Here is a 14,164-nt window from a genome sequence, read left to right as displayed (position 1 = left end):
AACTATCCAATATCTTTTTAATGATGAAAACTACTGACGACTACATATGCGATACCGGTCCAATAATCGATCGGTATCTGCTCAAATATGATGATAAATTTACTGAATAATCCGTGCAATCTCAGCCGATTTTAATGCTAAAATCTCACCCCAATACCGATCATTAAAAGCTCGCGTTTTTTTTGATTTAGTAACACAGATGAAATTGTATGGGATACCGAGCATTTTAAACAGCTGTCTTATAATATATTTCGTTGAGATCATCCTCTTTCTTCTTTTATTTATAGATGGAAGAATAGTATCGATCTCATGAAACACTTTGTAAATCTTATCGCGCTGATTATGAGCCAATTGAACTCCATTTTTAATACATAAATCGTTTAAAACATTCTCAATGTGGTATTTACGATGATAGATGCTTTTACGCCATATCTTGTGTATGTTCTCGTAAAAATCAAAATACTCGCTAACATATTTATAATTCTGAGTCCCGCAATTTTGGCATACTTTCATATATGCATCTTCCAAAATATCAGGTTTATCACAGCAATGATCAACAACTTTATCGCCTGTATATAATAACTCATTGCAAAAAATACAAGAACCCTCACCCATTATTTTTAAATCGCTATGTATCACAAAACATCTCATATATAAATATATTTATATAAAGATGGTTCAAGGCAATAGAATTAAGTTATGAAGACTATCATCGAGTTTGTCTCTGTTTGCATGCATTGTTATATCGTCTAAAATGCAATTATGGAAACACTCGTAATTGAATACGCAACGCATATAAACTTTTTGAGTAAAGTTTACTCAAAAAGTTTATAATAAAAAAAATTCTTACTCATGACCTTGGAAAGTAATAATGACTCATTTTACTGGGAAATCCCCTACAGTTGCTTGGCAGAGTAAGACATCTTCACAAAAATATTTCACAAAATGAATAATGTTTTTACAAAATATTTCACAATTGTGTAGCAAAATGTGAAGTTTTTGATTGGTTAAAAAATCATATGAAGAAGCATTTTAAATATTAATCATTTCAAAACCGTTGGGGTTCCAGCACTGATTTGCATATGTCAACTTAAGCCAAAACCAAAAAACGAACCAACTTTTCAACCAAAACTAAAAAACGAACCAACTTTTCAACCAAATGGTTTAATTATGGGCAAGAATTCATGCATTTTTAAATATTTTCTGATTCCAGCATCTATCCATAGACTGAATAAATATGTATTTATATCACAATCATTACTTCTGAGAAGACATATGTTGATCCTTCCGAGGTCTCCCACGTCGCCGTTTCAGTTGTGTATGTTCAATCTGGTCTTCAGGTATACACTCTAAATGTACATGATTTTTGTCTTCATTTGATAGGTCTGAAGATAGCATTTTAATAATACTAATATTAGCTTCAAGGATGTTCTGAATACACCAAATTTTATTAATGAAGGCTATATCATTCGAGCTTTCATCAGCTTCTGGCAGGTGTTTGATATTTAATGTAATATCACTCATTCTATATATATTAATAAAGAAAATAATTATCTGTTTATATCTAAACGCACTATAAAACTACATAAGAATAAAAAAAATTCTTACTCATGAAAAAGCATTTTAAATATTAATCATTTCAAAACCGTTGGGGTTCCAGCCCTGATTTGCATATGTCAACCTAAGCCAAAACCAAAAAACGAACCAACTTTTCAACCAAAACCAAAAAACGAACCAACTTTTCAACCAAATGGTTTAATTATGGGCAATAATTCATGCATTATTAAATATTAATCACGTCACTACACGGCTGGGGGATAAAGAAATAATATATAGTAATATTAAAATACGATAATGACAAAGACCGTAAATGATATAAAGGTAAAATTATCTAACATATATTGAGTAGATATGTAGATGGCATATCGATTTTCGCAGTATTCAGTACTGACTTTTGTTGTATAACAACCAATAATATTTTATTACTGGTTATTAATATATATGATATACTTTATTAGTGTTTTTCACTCTTTTTGATACTTCTTTTGGGTCTATTTGGCATTTTTATAAAATTATTAGGCATATCTTCTTGGTTCACATATTCGAATTTATACCGATTATTATCTATTTTTGAATATCCCGATTTGCAATTATTCAAGCCTTCAGAAACCATTTTAATGATTCCGACGTTGATACCAAGGTGTTTTGAACAGGAATACATACTATTAAAAAATGTAACCTGATTAGTATCAATCTTGATAGCTTTGATAAATTTTCTGTTTTTATGATTATCACCTACAAATGAGTAATCTCTTTCTTTAGCTGATTTTTTACAATTTTCTTTCTGTGTAATCAGTTGAAGATTGCATAAACGATTATCATCTTTGATATTATTAATATGGTCAATTACTTTACCATCGGGGATAAGACCGTTAAAACACTCCCATACAAAACGATGTAAAAGCATGCATCTATAACCAGCTTGACCATGCTTTCTAACCATGCACATCATATACCCATTTTTTGATTTAGTACCTTTATGGGGGACCTTTTTAATGATATTAATAATATTTCCATCACTATCTACACCATATAAATCATATATTTGGTGAATGTAATATTCAACATCATTGAATCTAACTGACATTAGCATTTTTTATTAATATATATATAATAACAAATCTTTAAGCCAATTTTTCCAAAAATATTTTTTCATAATTGGCTTAAAGAAATATTTATTTTATATAATACAAAAAATGACACAAAAAAATATCTCAACCAATATTAATATGGACGAATTTGATCTCAACAAACTATCTAAAATCGAGCTTATACAACTCATATTATCACTAAAAGCAAACCAACCAAGGATATACAAAGCACGCCCTCCGAAGCCTACTCCCAGACGTAGCGTCCGCGATATGGTTCAATCATATGAGGAAAATATCATTCTTCCACCCCCTGAATTCAGGGATGATTACAAACCAGTACCATTGCCAAGGACAAAGAAAATAAAACCAATTCCAACACCTAGAACTAATGTCTCAAATGAATTTAATTTCGATGACAGCATTTTTGATTCAACATCCAATGACCAACCTCTATTCAAAATAACTGAAATTGGGAATACGGTTAATAAAAAATTCAATGCTTTCACTAACGAATTTAAAATAAATGTACGCAAAAATTTCATTGGTGATAAAAATGATGTTTTCAGTGTATTTGAAAAAATGGTTGAAATGACAATAAAGAAAAGGCAGTTAAAAGGTAATGATAGATTCAGATTGGTAATTTCAAATGATGAATTAGATCATCCTATCTCAACAAAATTGTTAAAAGTTTCTGATTTCAAGTTAAATCAACTTTCAGATGTAATCAATACGTTGGAGTATAAAGAAATAGATTTAGAAAATTGCAAAATAATCATTCAATCTGTTAAAATACCTTCAGGTAAAGGTCGACTATATTTATCAAAACAAACAGTAAATAGGAAACAATGCATTATCACAATAAAAAACACCGACTCAATATGCCTTGCTAGGGCAATAGTAACAGGTTATGCTAATTTACACCCTGAGAATTACACTACAACTCAGTTGAAAGATGGATTCAATAAAAGTAGGAAACTACAACAAATTCAAGCCAAAGAACTTCATAATAATGCTAATGTTGAAATTAATGATTATGGAAATTCTTTAGAAGATGTAAATAGCTTTGCATCACATTTAGATATTGAGATTAACATTATCGATTCTGAGCAGTTCAATGAAATCATATATACATCCAATAATGGTAAAACGGATAAAATTTATTTATACAAAACACGGAATCATTTTGATGTCATAAAATCAATGACAGCGTTTTTAGATGTAGCATATTACTGCCATTCTTGCAAAAAAGCTTACACGAGACGTGATAAACACAAATGCCCCCAAAAATGTCTATCTTGTTTCAAATATTTTCCAGATGGAAATAAATGTAATGGTAAAGACGTTACATGTAATCAATGCAATCGTGTTTTTCATGGTAATACTTGCTTCAAAAACCATACTAGTAACCGATCGAAAAAAGATAGTGATGATTCAGTATGTAGCAGTGTAGCAAAATGTTTAAAATGCAATCAAATCATACTAAAACCATATATTAAAATACATAAATGCGGTTTCAAAATGTGTAATAATTGTAATAAATATTGTGAAAGCAAACATGAATGTTTCATGAAAAAGATAAAAGTTATGGGTGGAAATTGCATCAAAAATAGCAAAAAACCATGCCGATTAAATAAAAACATTCTCAAAAAAGATTATTGCTACTCATGTAAAACGTATAATGAAAAATATTTATTTTTTGATTTCGAATGTACCCAAAACACTGGAATACACGAAGTCAATTTAGCTATCTGTCATGATTTCGATGGTAATGAATTAATCTTCAATGATATTAATAGTTTTTGTAATAAAATCGTCAATGAAAAATATAAAGGATATACACTTTTGGCTCATAATAGCAAAGGGTATGACAGTCATTTTATACTAAAATGGTGCGTTGATAACAGTTTTAAGCCTTATTGTATTTACAATGGAGCAAAAATCATGATGATGGAGATACCACAGTTAAGAATCAAAATAATCGACAGTTTGAATTTTATCCAACAATCCCTACAATCGTTTCCAAAAACATTTGGCTTAGACGAGTTGAAAAAAGGGTATTTCCCACATTATTTCAACAAAAATTGTAATCAAAACTATATCGGTAATATGCCTTCTATGAAGCACTACGGCTATAATCAAATGAAAACCCATGATAGACAGAAATTCCTTCAATGGTATGATGAACGTGTTAATGAAAATTATGTTTTCGATTTCAAAAAAGAATTAATTGGTTACTGTCGTTCAGACGTTGATATATTAAGAAGGTGTATGTTAAAATTCAGGCAAGATTTCATTAAAGAGGAAAATATTGACCCATTAAAATACATTACTATAGCAGGTGTTTGCATGGCTATTTACAGAGGGAATTATATGCCAAAAAATACCATAGCTGTAGTTGATAATATTATTCAAACAGACAAACATAGTGTAGTAAGTATCGCATGGCTTGATTACATTGCTGAAAAAAATAAAATTAAGATCCAGCATGCTTTGACAGGAGGTGAAAAACTTATCAATAACGAATTAAAAGTTGATGGTTTTTGTGAATCTACAAATACTGTTTATGAATTTCAAGGTTGTTTCTGGCATGGTTGTCCAGATTGTTACAAGCCTGATGTTATCAATAATAAGAATCAATGCGATATGGGTACTTTGTATAATAAAACACAAGCTAAAAATAACAAAATAACAGCTGTTGGTTACAATCTTATTGAGATGTGGGAGTGTAAATTAAAAAAGGATAAATATTTCCAAAAATATTATAAAAATGATTGGTATAGAGAAGTTGTTGAACCACTAAATCCTAGAGATGCATTTTTTGGAGGTAGGACTAATGCTTCCAAGCTCTTATACAAATTCAAAGATGGTGAATGTGGTAAATATGTTGATTTCTGCTCGTTATATCCAACAGTACAGTTCTACAAAAAATATCCTATAGGTCATCCTAAAAAAATAATAACACCTGATAAATACGATGATAAATATTATGGATTCATAAAATGTAAAATTTTACCCCCAAGAGAATTATACCATCCTGTTTTACCTCAGAAAATAAAATGTGAAAAATCTGAAAAATTGATGTTTCCTCTGTGTTTATCATGCGCGAAAACAAAGCAACAAGAAAAATGCCAACATAGTGAAAGTGAGCGAGCATTTATAGGCACATGGACAACAGATGAACTAAATAAGGCCATTGAAAAAGGCTATAAAATTATAAAAATATATGAGGTTTGGCATTTTGAGAAGTCATCCGATGATCTATTCAAAGGTTATATAAAAAAATTCATGAAGCTAAAACTTGAATCAACAAAATATAATTTTAAAAATAACAATGACGAGATGATTTTTAGAAATAAAGTTAAAAAGAATTTAGACATTGAATTAGGTGAATTACATGAAAATTCAGGTTTACGAGCTATTGCAAAAATGTGCTTAAACTCACTTTGGGGTAAATTTGGACAGAGAACCAACATGAATCAATGTAAATATGTAACTGATATAAATGAATTTTATCAAGTAGTTATCGACGATACCATTGATAATTTAAACATGAATTTCATAAATGAAGAAATGGTACAATTGAGTTACACTTATAAGGATCAGTTTGTTGATAATTCCTGTAATACAAATATATATGTAGCATGTTTTACGACTAGCAGTGCACGGTTAATGTTGTATGAAAAACTTGACTATTTGGATAAACAGGTATTATATTTTGATACAGATAGTATTGTGTATATTGAATCCCAGAATGGTAAGACAATAGAAACAGGCGATATGCTAGGCGATTTAACAGATGAGTTAGGGGGTGAAGCTATAAATAATACATTCGTTTCTGGAGGTCCAAAGAATTACAGTTTCACATATGGAAATAATAAACAGAAATGTGTTATTAAAGGTTTCAGGTTAAACCATGAAAATTCCCAGATACTGAATCACGCAAATATGATTAAAATTGTAAAGAACGAAATCAAAGAACTCACATTAGTAAATGAAAATAAAATTACCAGACAGAATAAACAAATTGTAAACAAATATGAAGAAAAGGTATACACCTTTGGATATGACAAGCGCGCAATAAAATACATATCAGATACCAATATAGAAACATATCCATATGGATATTAATTTGACCTAAGGTTTGAGCAGAGCAAGCAATTTGATTTTTAAACGCACTATTAATATATTGTGTTATTAATATATAACAATTGATGCTTTGGAATGATAATATTGTTAATGGCCAATACCAGAGATGGTTTACCAAAGAAGACAAAATGAAAGCTATAAGGCGCACAAAAGCCCGTTATATGCGAAATACACGATGGTTTTGTGAGCAATGTAAAAAAGAGTACAGTCTGGGTAGCAAGTGGAGCCATATAAGACAATCCCATTCGAACGCAGTATAAAAAAAGTTTGAAAAAGAGTATAAGAAGTTTTTTTTATTTTGAACCTAGGGTTGAGTTAGGGTTGGTTTTTCAGGCTTGTGTCAGTTGTTAAGATAAGGAGCAAATATAATATTTTATTATATTTGATCATAAGTTTCATGCATTTTATAAATAAAATACTATGAAACGCTCCGCTTGTAATCTAGGTTAGGTCCAGCGCAAAAATTCAGTTTTAGATCAAGCGCAAAAATTCAGCACTGGAAGTAGTATGTACTAAATCTCTGTGGCAAAAATTTTTGCCTCAGAGTGTAGTACATTACTACTTTTGTGTAAACTTTTTATTGGCGTGAAGAAAATAAATGGCCATTCTGGAGTGAACTTCTCCTTTAAACAATGCAACTGGTACTTCCTGGTACTTGCCATTTGCAAGAAAATGTTTCGACAAGTGCAGCTGCATAGTTTTGTTACCATAATTCTAGTTGGAAACGCCATCAGAGCCTGGGCATTGACGACAGACTTTATTATGTATGAAAAATTAGACTTAAACCTTTCAAATCTAAACAACAAAAAACATGGCCTCCAAGTAAAGTGAAATTTTCAAGTTGACATCTGAATGTATTCTGAACAGAGCTAGTACAACCACAACAATTTATGTACTTAAAAAATATAAAACGTAACAATAATTGCAAAAGAGTACCATAAAATGTTAACAACGTAGAGTGAAATAGTTAAATTAACGTGATAGAGGACCAATCGAGGCACATTGATCATGTTCCTATTTAAGCCACCGAAATATTGAAAGTGAGGGGATGGAGACGCTTGCATTCAAGGAAGGGCGCGTATTCGACTAAATGCTGTAAAAAAATGCGTTCTATACTGTCTTGCAAATTAAACTGAAAAGGCCGAAGATAACACTTTAGTTTAACTATCATCCATTGCGGTTTTAGTAGTATGTCCAAAGAACTGGATTTACATGGAAGGTTCCTGCTACCATTTCTCTTCCGGCGCCTCCTTGAATTGGACTGCAGCCAAATCCGCCTGTGAAGATTTGGGATCCAACCTTGTCGTGATAAATTCACAAGCAGAACAACAAGCAATTGCCGCAAAAGTATCTCAGCGCACATGGATTGGTTTGTACAGAAATCCTAAAAACAAGTCTCTCTGGCTGTGGGTTGACGGATCACCGGTAACTTATACTAACTGGGCTAAAGGAGAACCTAATAGTCCTAACAGCGAGAAGTGTGGTGAAATGTATCCTAAGGAGCGCGGATGGAAATGGAACGACAAGGAATGTTATGCTAAGTTTCCTTTCGTGTGTGAAAAGAGAGGTATGTCTGTGTGCGAGGACGGCAAGGATTAATATATACACAGGCCGCCCAGACGTTGTATTCGATTTAGGTGATTTTAAAAAACTCATTAATAATTCATAAAGAAAATACAAAAGAAATTAATGTTTAATGAGTGACTTTATATCTGATAAAGACACGGCTAAACTTTACGTCCAATTTTCTAGGCCAAAATAACCCCAAATCTAAATATTAGTGCAAGAATGAGTTGATCTACATCAGAAGATTTTTAAGCCGTTCAATAAATTCGCAGTTCGTGTTTTATCAAGTCTAAAACACTCGGCTGCGCCTCGTGTTTTAAACTTGATAAAACACTGCTGCTCATTTATTAAACATTAAATAAGACAATGTATGAGAATGCTTTGAAAATTGCTCTAAATAGTACTTGTATGAAAGATTTGAATAAAAATGTCTTACCTCGTGTTTATCTTGCGTTATTTTGACATTTCTGTGCTCCTGGAGTGGGTTTAAAGCCGTTTAGACGAGTTTTTCTTCCCGACGTTGTGCTTCCCTTACGTCTAAACGGCTTTAAACCCACTCCAGAAGCACAGAAATGTCAAAATAACGCAAGATAAACATAAGGTAAGACATTTGTATTTAAATCGTTCATACAAGTACTATTTAGAGCAATTTTCAAAGTATTCTCATACATATTTGTCTTATAATCACCTAAATCGAATACAACATCTGGGCGGCCTGTGATATATATGGCCGTTTCCATGTTGTTTTGCAGAGAAGAGGACGCAAAAATAGAAGCTGTGAAAGGCTCCCACTTCTCTCTTTTCCTATTTAGCAGTAAAGTCCGGCGGTTTAGCTCCTCACTTGTGCGATGTTTGATACAAGCACCAAACTTTGCAGGATTACAAGCATTCACATACTAATCAAGTCTCTATATAGTGCCAAGAACGCCAATTTCCTATTTTCAGCTAGTAAACAGCAATGAAATTTTCTGCCAAGAGGCCCCTCCCCCACGAAGTACTTCCTCGTTTGCTTTTATACACCTTTTATCATGACGAGGTGGTAAATAGCCAACGAGGCGCGAAGCGCCGAGTTGGCTATAACGACTCGTATCCAACAAGGGCGAATAGAATAATTGTTTTATTAAATTCTTCTTTAAGTTTAAATCGACTGGACATTTCATTTTGATGTAAACGAAGTGATAGTATGAGGAGGCGGGAAAATTTGTGGCGCGGTGTTCACTTCTTGAGTTGAATGAAACACGAAAGGAAAGCGAGCGAAGCCGGAGTTTTCTTCCCAAGATTTTTATCTAACAATCTTCTCTAAAGTCTTCTTTATATCCTGGAAATTGTGACAACAGTTAAGATTTACGGGATGATCCGAAGCAAAAGCTTTTCTGGAAACTACACGTCTTGTGCAAGTCGAACGAAGCAAGTGTTTACATTGTACGGCTGTCATCAAGACTGCTATATTATTTGAAGCGAAATTGAACTCAAAGCGGAACAGATTTATTGAAGTTTATAAGGACAAGACCAAGATTGAAAGGTAATAAACTTTACAGAAGTGCTGAGCCTAATTTTATGACGAACACTGAATGAAACTGTGTCAGAAACTCCTTGTTTCTTCGTAGTGGCTTTTGTTTGTCAAAATGCCTGTTTTTGCAGCTCCATTCTGCTCAAACAGAGCTCCAAGAACTACAAAAAACAAGGAGTTCCGACTACTAAAATTTTTCCGCCAAACTTCAGGCTGAGCTCTTTGACGTCACGCATACATTACCAGCTCCAAGATGGCGGCGTTCAGTTGTCGAGTTTTGGGAAAGATTTCGTAGGGTTATAGCGCACGTTGGAGGCTGAAATTTTGGTGAATAACATATCTTTGTGTAAACTTTTTATTGGCGTGAAGAAAATAAATGGCCATTCTGGAGTGAACTTCTCCTTTAAACAATGCAACTGGTACTTCCTGGTACTTGCCATTTGCAAGAAAATGTTTCGACAAGTGCAGCTGCATAGTTTTGTTACCATAATTCTAGTTGGAAACGCCATCAGAGCCTGGGCATTGACGACAGACTTTATTATGTATGAAAAATTAGACTTAAACCTTTCAAATCTAAACAACAAAAAACATGGCCTCCAAGTAAAGTGAAATTTTCAAGTTGACATCTGAATGTATTCTGAACAGAGCTAGTACAACCACAACAATTTATGTACTTAAAAAATATAAAACGTAACAATAATTGCAAAAGAGTACCATAAAATGTTAACAACGTAGAGTGAAATAGTTAAATTAACGTGATAGAGGACCAATCGAGGCACATTGATCATGTTCCTATTTTATTTAAGCCACCGAAATATTGAAAGTGAGGGGATGGAGACGCTTGCATTCAAGGAAGGGCGCGTATTCGACTAAATGCTGTAAAAAAATGCGTTCTATACTGTCTTGCAAATTAAACTGAAAAGGCCGAAGATAACACTTTAGTTTAACTATCATCCATTGCGGTTTTAGTAGTATGTCCAAAGAACTGGATTTACATGGAAGGTTCCTGCTACCATTTCTCTTCCGGCGCCTCCTTGAATTGGACTGCAGCCAAATCCGCCTGTGAAGATTTGGGATCCAACCTTGTCGTGATAAATTCACAAGCAGAACAACAAGCAATTGCCGCAAAAGTATCTCAGCGCACATGGATTGGTTTGTACAGAAATCCTAAAAACAAGTCTCTCTGGCTGTGGGTTGACGGATCACCGGTAACTTACACTAACTGGAATAGAGGGGAGCCTAATGACCACCCTAACAGCGAGAAGTGTGCTGAAATGTATCCTAGCGGGAAATGGAACGATAAGAAATGTTATGCTAAGTTTTCTTTCGTGTGTGAAAAGAGAGTTATGTCTGTGTGCGAGGACGGCAAGGATTCATATATACACAGGCCGCCCAGACGTTGTATTCGATTTAGGTGATTTTAAAAAACTCATTAATAATTCATAAAGAAAATACAAAAGAAATTAATGTTTAATGAGTGACTTTATATCTGATAAAGACACGGCTAAACTTTATGTCCAATTTTCTAGGCCAAAATAACCCCAAATCTAAATATTAGTGCAAGAATGAGTTGATCTACATCAGAAGATTTTTAAGCCGTTCAATAAATTCGCAGTTCGTGTTTTATCAAGTCTAAAACACTCGGCTGCGCCTCGTGTTTTAAACTTGATAAAACACTGCTGCTCATTTATTAAACATTACATAAGACAATATATGAGAATGCTTTGAAAATTGCTCTAAATAGTACTTGTATGAAAGATTTGAATAAAAATGTCTTACCTTGTGTTTATCTTGCGTTATTTTGACATTTCTGTGCTCCTGGAGTGGGTTTAAAGCCGTTTAGACGAGTTTTTCTTCTCGACGTTGTCCTTTCCCTACGTCTAAACGGCTTTAAACCCACTCCAGAAGCACAGAAATGTCAAAATAACGCAAGATAAACATAAGGTAAGACATTTGTATTCAAATCGTTCATACAAGTACTATTTAGAGCAATTTTCAAAGTATTCTCATACATACATTTGTCTTATAATCACCTAAATCGAATACAACATCTGGGCGGCCTGTGATATATATGGCCGTTTCCATGTTGTTTTGCAGAGAAGAGGACGAAAAAATATAAGCTGTGAAAGGCTCCCACTTCTCTCTTTTCCTATTTAGCAGAATAGTCCGGCGGTTTAGCTCCTGAATTGTGCGATGTTTGATACAAGCACCAAACTTTGCAGGATTACAAGCATTCACATACTAATCAATTCTCTATATAGTGCCAACGCCAATTTCTTATTTTCAGCTAGTAAACAGCAATAAAATTTTCTGCCAAGAGGCCCCTCCCCCACGAAGTACTTCTTCTTTCGCTTTTATACACTTTTTATTGTAGATTTTATTTCAAAACATACAGATATGAATACTTTAAAATTAAATTAGGCTTACAATTGTTATGTTTTTGCCATCTTTTTTATACCAATCATTTACTAACGTGCGACTTGGTATCACTACCTGGCATAATAGTATTTGTCTATAAACCAGGACAAACAAATATTTCACGAAATTTCATTGATTTTAGCGGAGCTCCTTAGCGGCCTGCAGGGCCGCAGAGCGGAGCCCCATACCCATAAAAAAGCACAATAAAATAAGAAAAAAAAGCACAAATGCAGGAAAACCTTGCCTCTCAGTTTTCATGGTCAACATGGATAGCGGCATGGTTCGCGGGCGCGTACGAACGTCGTACGGAGTTGCGCATCATGGCCGCCATAGTTTGATCACAGGCAGACAAGTCTCTGTGTTTGAGGCCGCGTGACGTAAGCGTCACGGTATGCGCTATTTGATCCCATACATTTACTGTAATTTGTAACGATTGACCTCCGCTTGAGTCAACTGATCGTTAGAAATGCTCCATAAAATACTGAATTTCGCATCTTTTCATCCTAAACTTTGATCTACTGTAAGCCAGATAAATAAAGTTCACTTACCTTTCATTTTTTGTGTGATCTTTTGTGTTTTTATGGGGTTTTTGGGCCGTTAAATTAACGGCCCAAAAACCCCATAAAAACACAAAAGATCACACAAAAAATGAAAGGTAAGTGAACTTTATTTATCTGGCTTACAGTAGATCAAAGTTTAGGATGAAAAGATGCGAAATTCAGTATTTTATGGAGCATTTCTAACGATCAGTTGACTCAAGCGGAGGTCAATCGTTACAAATTACAGTAAATGTATGGGATCAAATAGCGCATACCGTGACGCTTACGTCACGCGGCCTCAAACACAGAGACTTGTCTGCCTGTGGTTTGATGGTAGAAATAGTGAAGCAAGAAGGCCGTATAAAGGCGGCCGTATAAAGGCGGCCTTTAAAATTTAAAGAGGTTTGAAAAGAAAAACAAGAAGCAATGAAACAAAATGTGGCTGAAAATTACGTGTAGAAAGTAATCGACCGCCAAAAAAGTGGACATTGAGAGCCATAATCGATCGATGACTTTCGTGTCTATCTGTAAAGCCAGCATCGTACATGAAGGAGCATTCGAAAGCTAAATCGGGTTGAGATAATAAACAAACCATTTTATTGCTACGGGGTAAAAAAAAAAAAGAAAAGAAAAAAAAAGGGAAAAAAGAAAAAAAAACGTGACCCTCTAGGATTTGAACTCACGACCTCCGGATCCGCAGACTGGCACCTTACCGATTGAGCTAATCCGACAGACTCTGAAAATGCACGTTGAATATATCCTATATCAATGTAATAGATATTGTGGAGTCTACTAAACTGCTGCGAAACTATAACAGGATCGCGAAACTATTTTCTATTGCTAGAAAGCAGATAATTTACTGTACTCTAAAGTAATTTTTCGTGCCATGAGTAATGATTTTGCACCGCTTTAAGATTATTATTTCTGTCGTACTGCTGACATTCGGTTTAACCGTGAGCTATTTAAATTTGTCTTGAACCTATAAACCGCCATAAACATTAGTACTTTGGCCGCTTATTCACTAGAATGAAAACATTGTAAGCTCCAGTGAAAATTAAAGAGGTTTGAAAAGAAAAACAAGAAGCAATGAAACAAAATGTGGCTGAAAATTACGTGTAGACTGAGTAATCGACCGCCAAAAAAGTGGACATTGAGAGCCATAATCGATCGATGACTTTCGTGTCTATCTGTAAAGCCAGCATCGTACATGAAGGAGCATTCGAAAGCTAAATCGGGTTGAGATAATAAACAAACCATTTTATTGCTACGGGGTAAAAAAAAAAGAAAAGAAAAAGAAAAAAAAAACTCGACCCTCTGGGAATTGAACTCACGAC

At 33.8% G+C, this 14,164-nt stretch overlaps 1 protein-coding gene and 1 pseudogene across 4 annotated transcripts in view; one reads left to right on the top strand and one right to left on the bottom strand.

Moving 5' to 3' along the window:
- The window catches only part of LOC144645097 (adhesion G protein-coupled receptor B2-like), a 99,481-nt pseudogene that overhangs the window by 65,844 nt on the left and 19,473 nt on the right, over positions 1-14,164 (bottom strand). The gene's annotated exons all lie outside the window — the stretch shown is intronic.
- LOC144645216 (CD209 antigen-like protein A) overlaps positions 1-14,164 on the top strand; it is a 40,507-nt gene that overhangs the window by 20,617 nt on the left and 5,726 nt on the right. Inside the window, exon 1 of one of the 3 annotated variants that reach the window (XM_078504712.1) lies at positions 7,887-8,364. The exons of the other annotated variants lie outside the window; for them this stretch is intronic. Within the exon in view, the coding sequence (XP_078360838.1) occupies positions 8,010-8,364 (355 nt within the window). The 5' untranslated portion in view covers positions 7,887-8,009. Of the gene's footprint in view, positions 1-7,886; positions 8,365-14,164 lie in introns of those variants that run through there. 3 annotated transcript variants of the gene reach the window in all.

Source organism: Oculina patagonica, chromosome 3, assembly GCF_052425735.1.
Source record: "Oculina patagonica isolate OP01 chromosome 3, crgOcupat, whole genome shotgun sequence".
Lineage (NCBI taxonomy): Eukaryota > Metazoa > Cnidaria > Anthozoa > Scleractinia > Oculinidae > Oculina > Oculina patagonica.
This window is presented reverse-complemented; position numbering and strand designations above follow the sequence as displayed.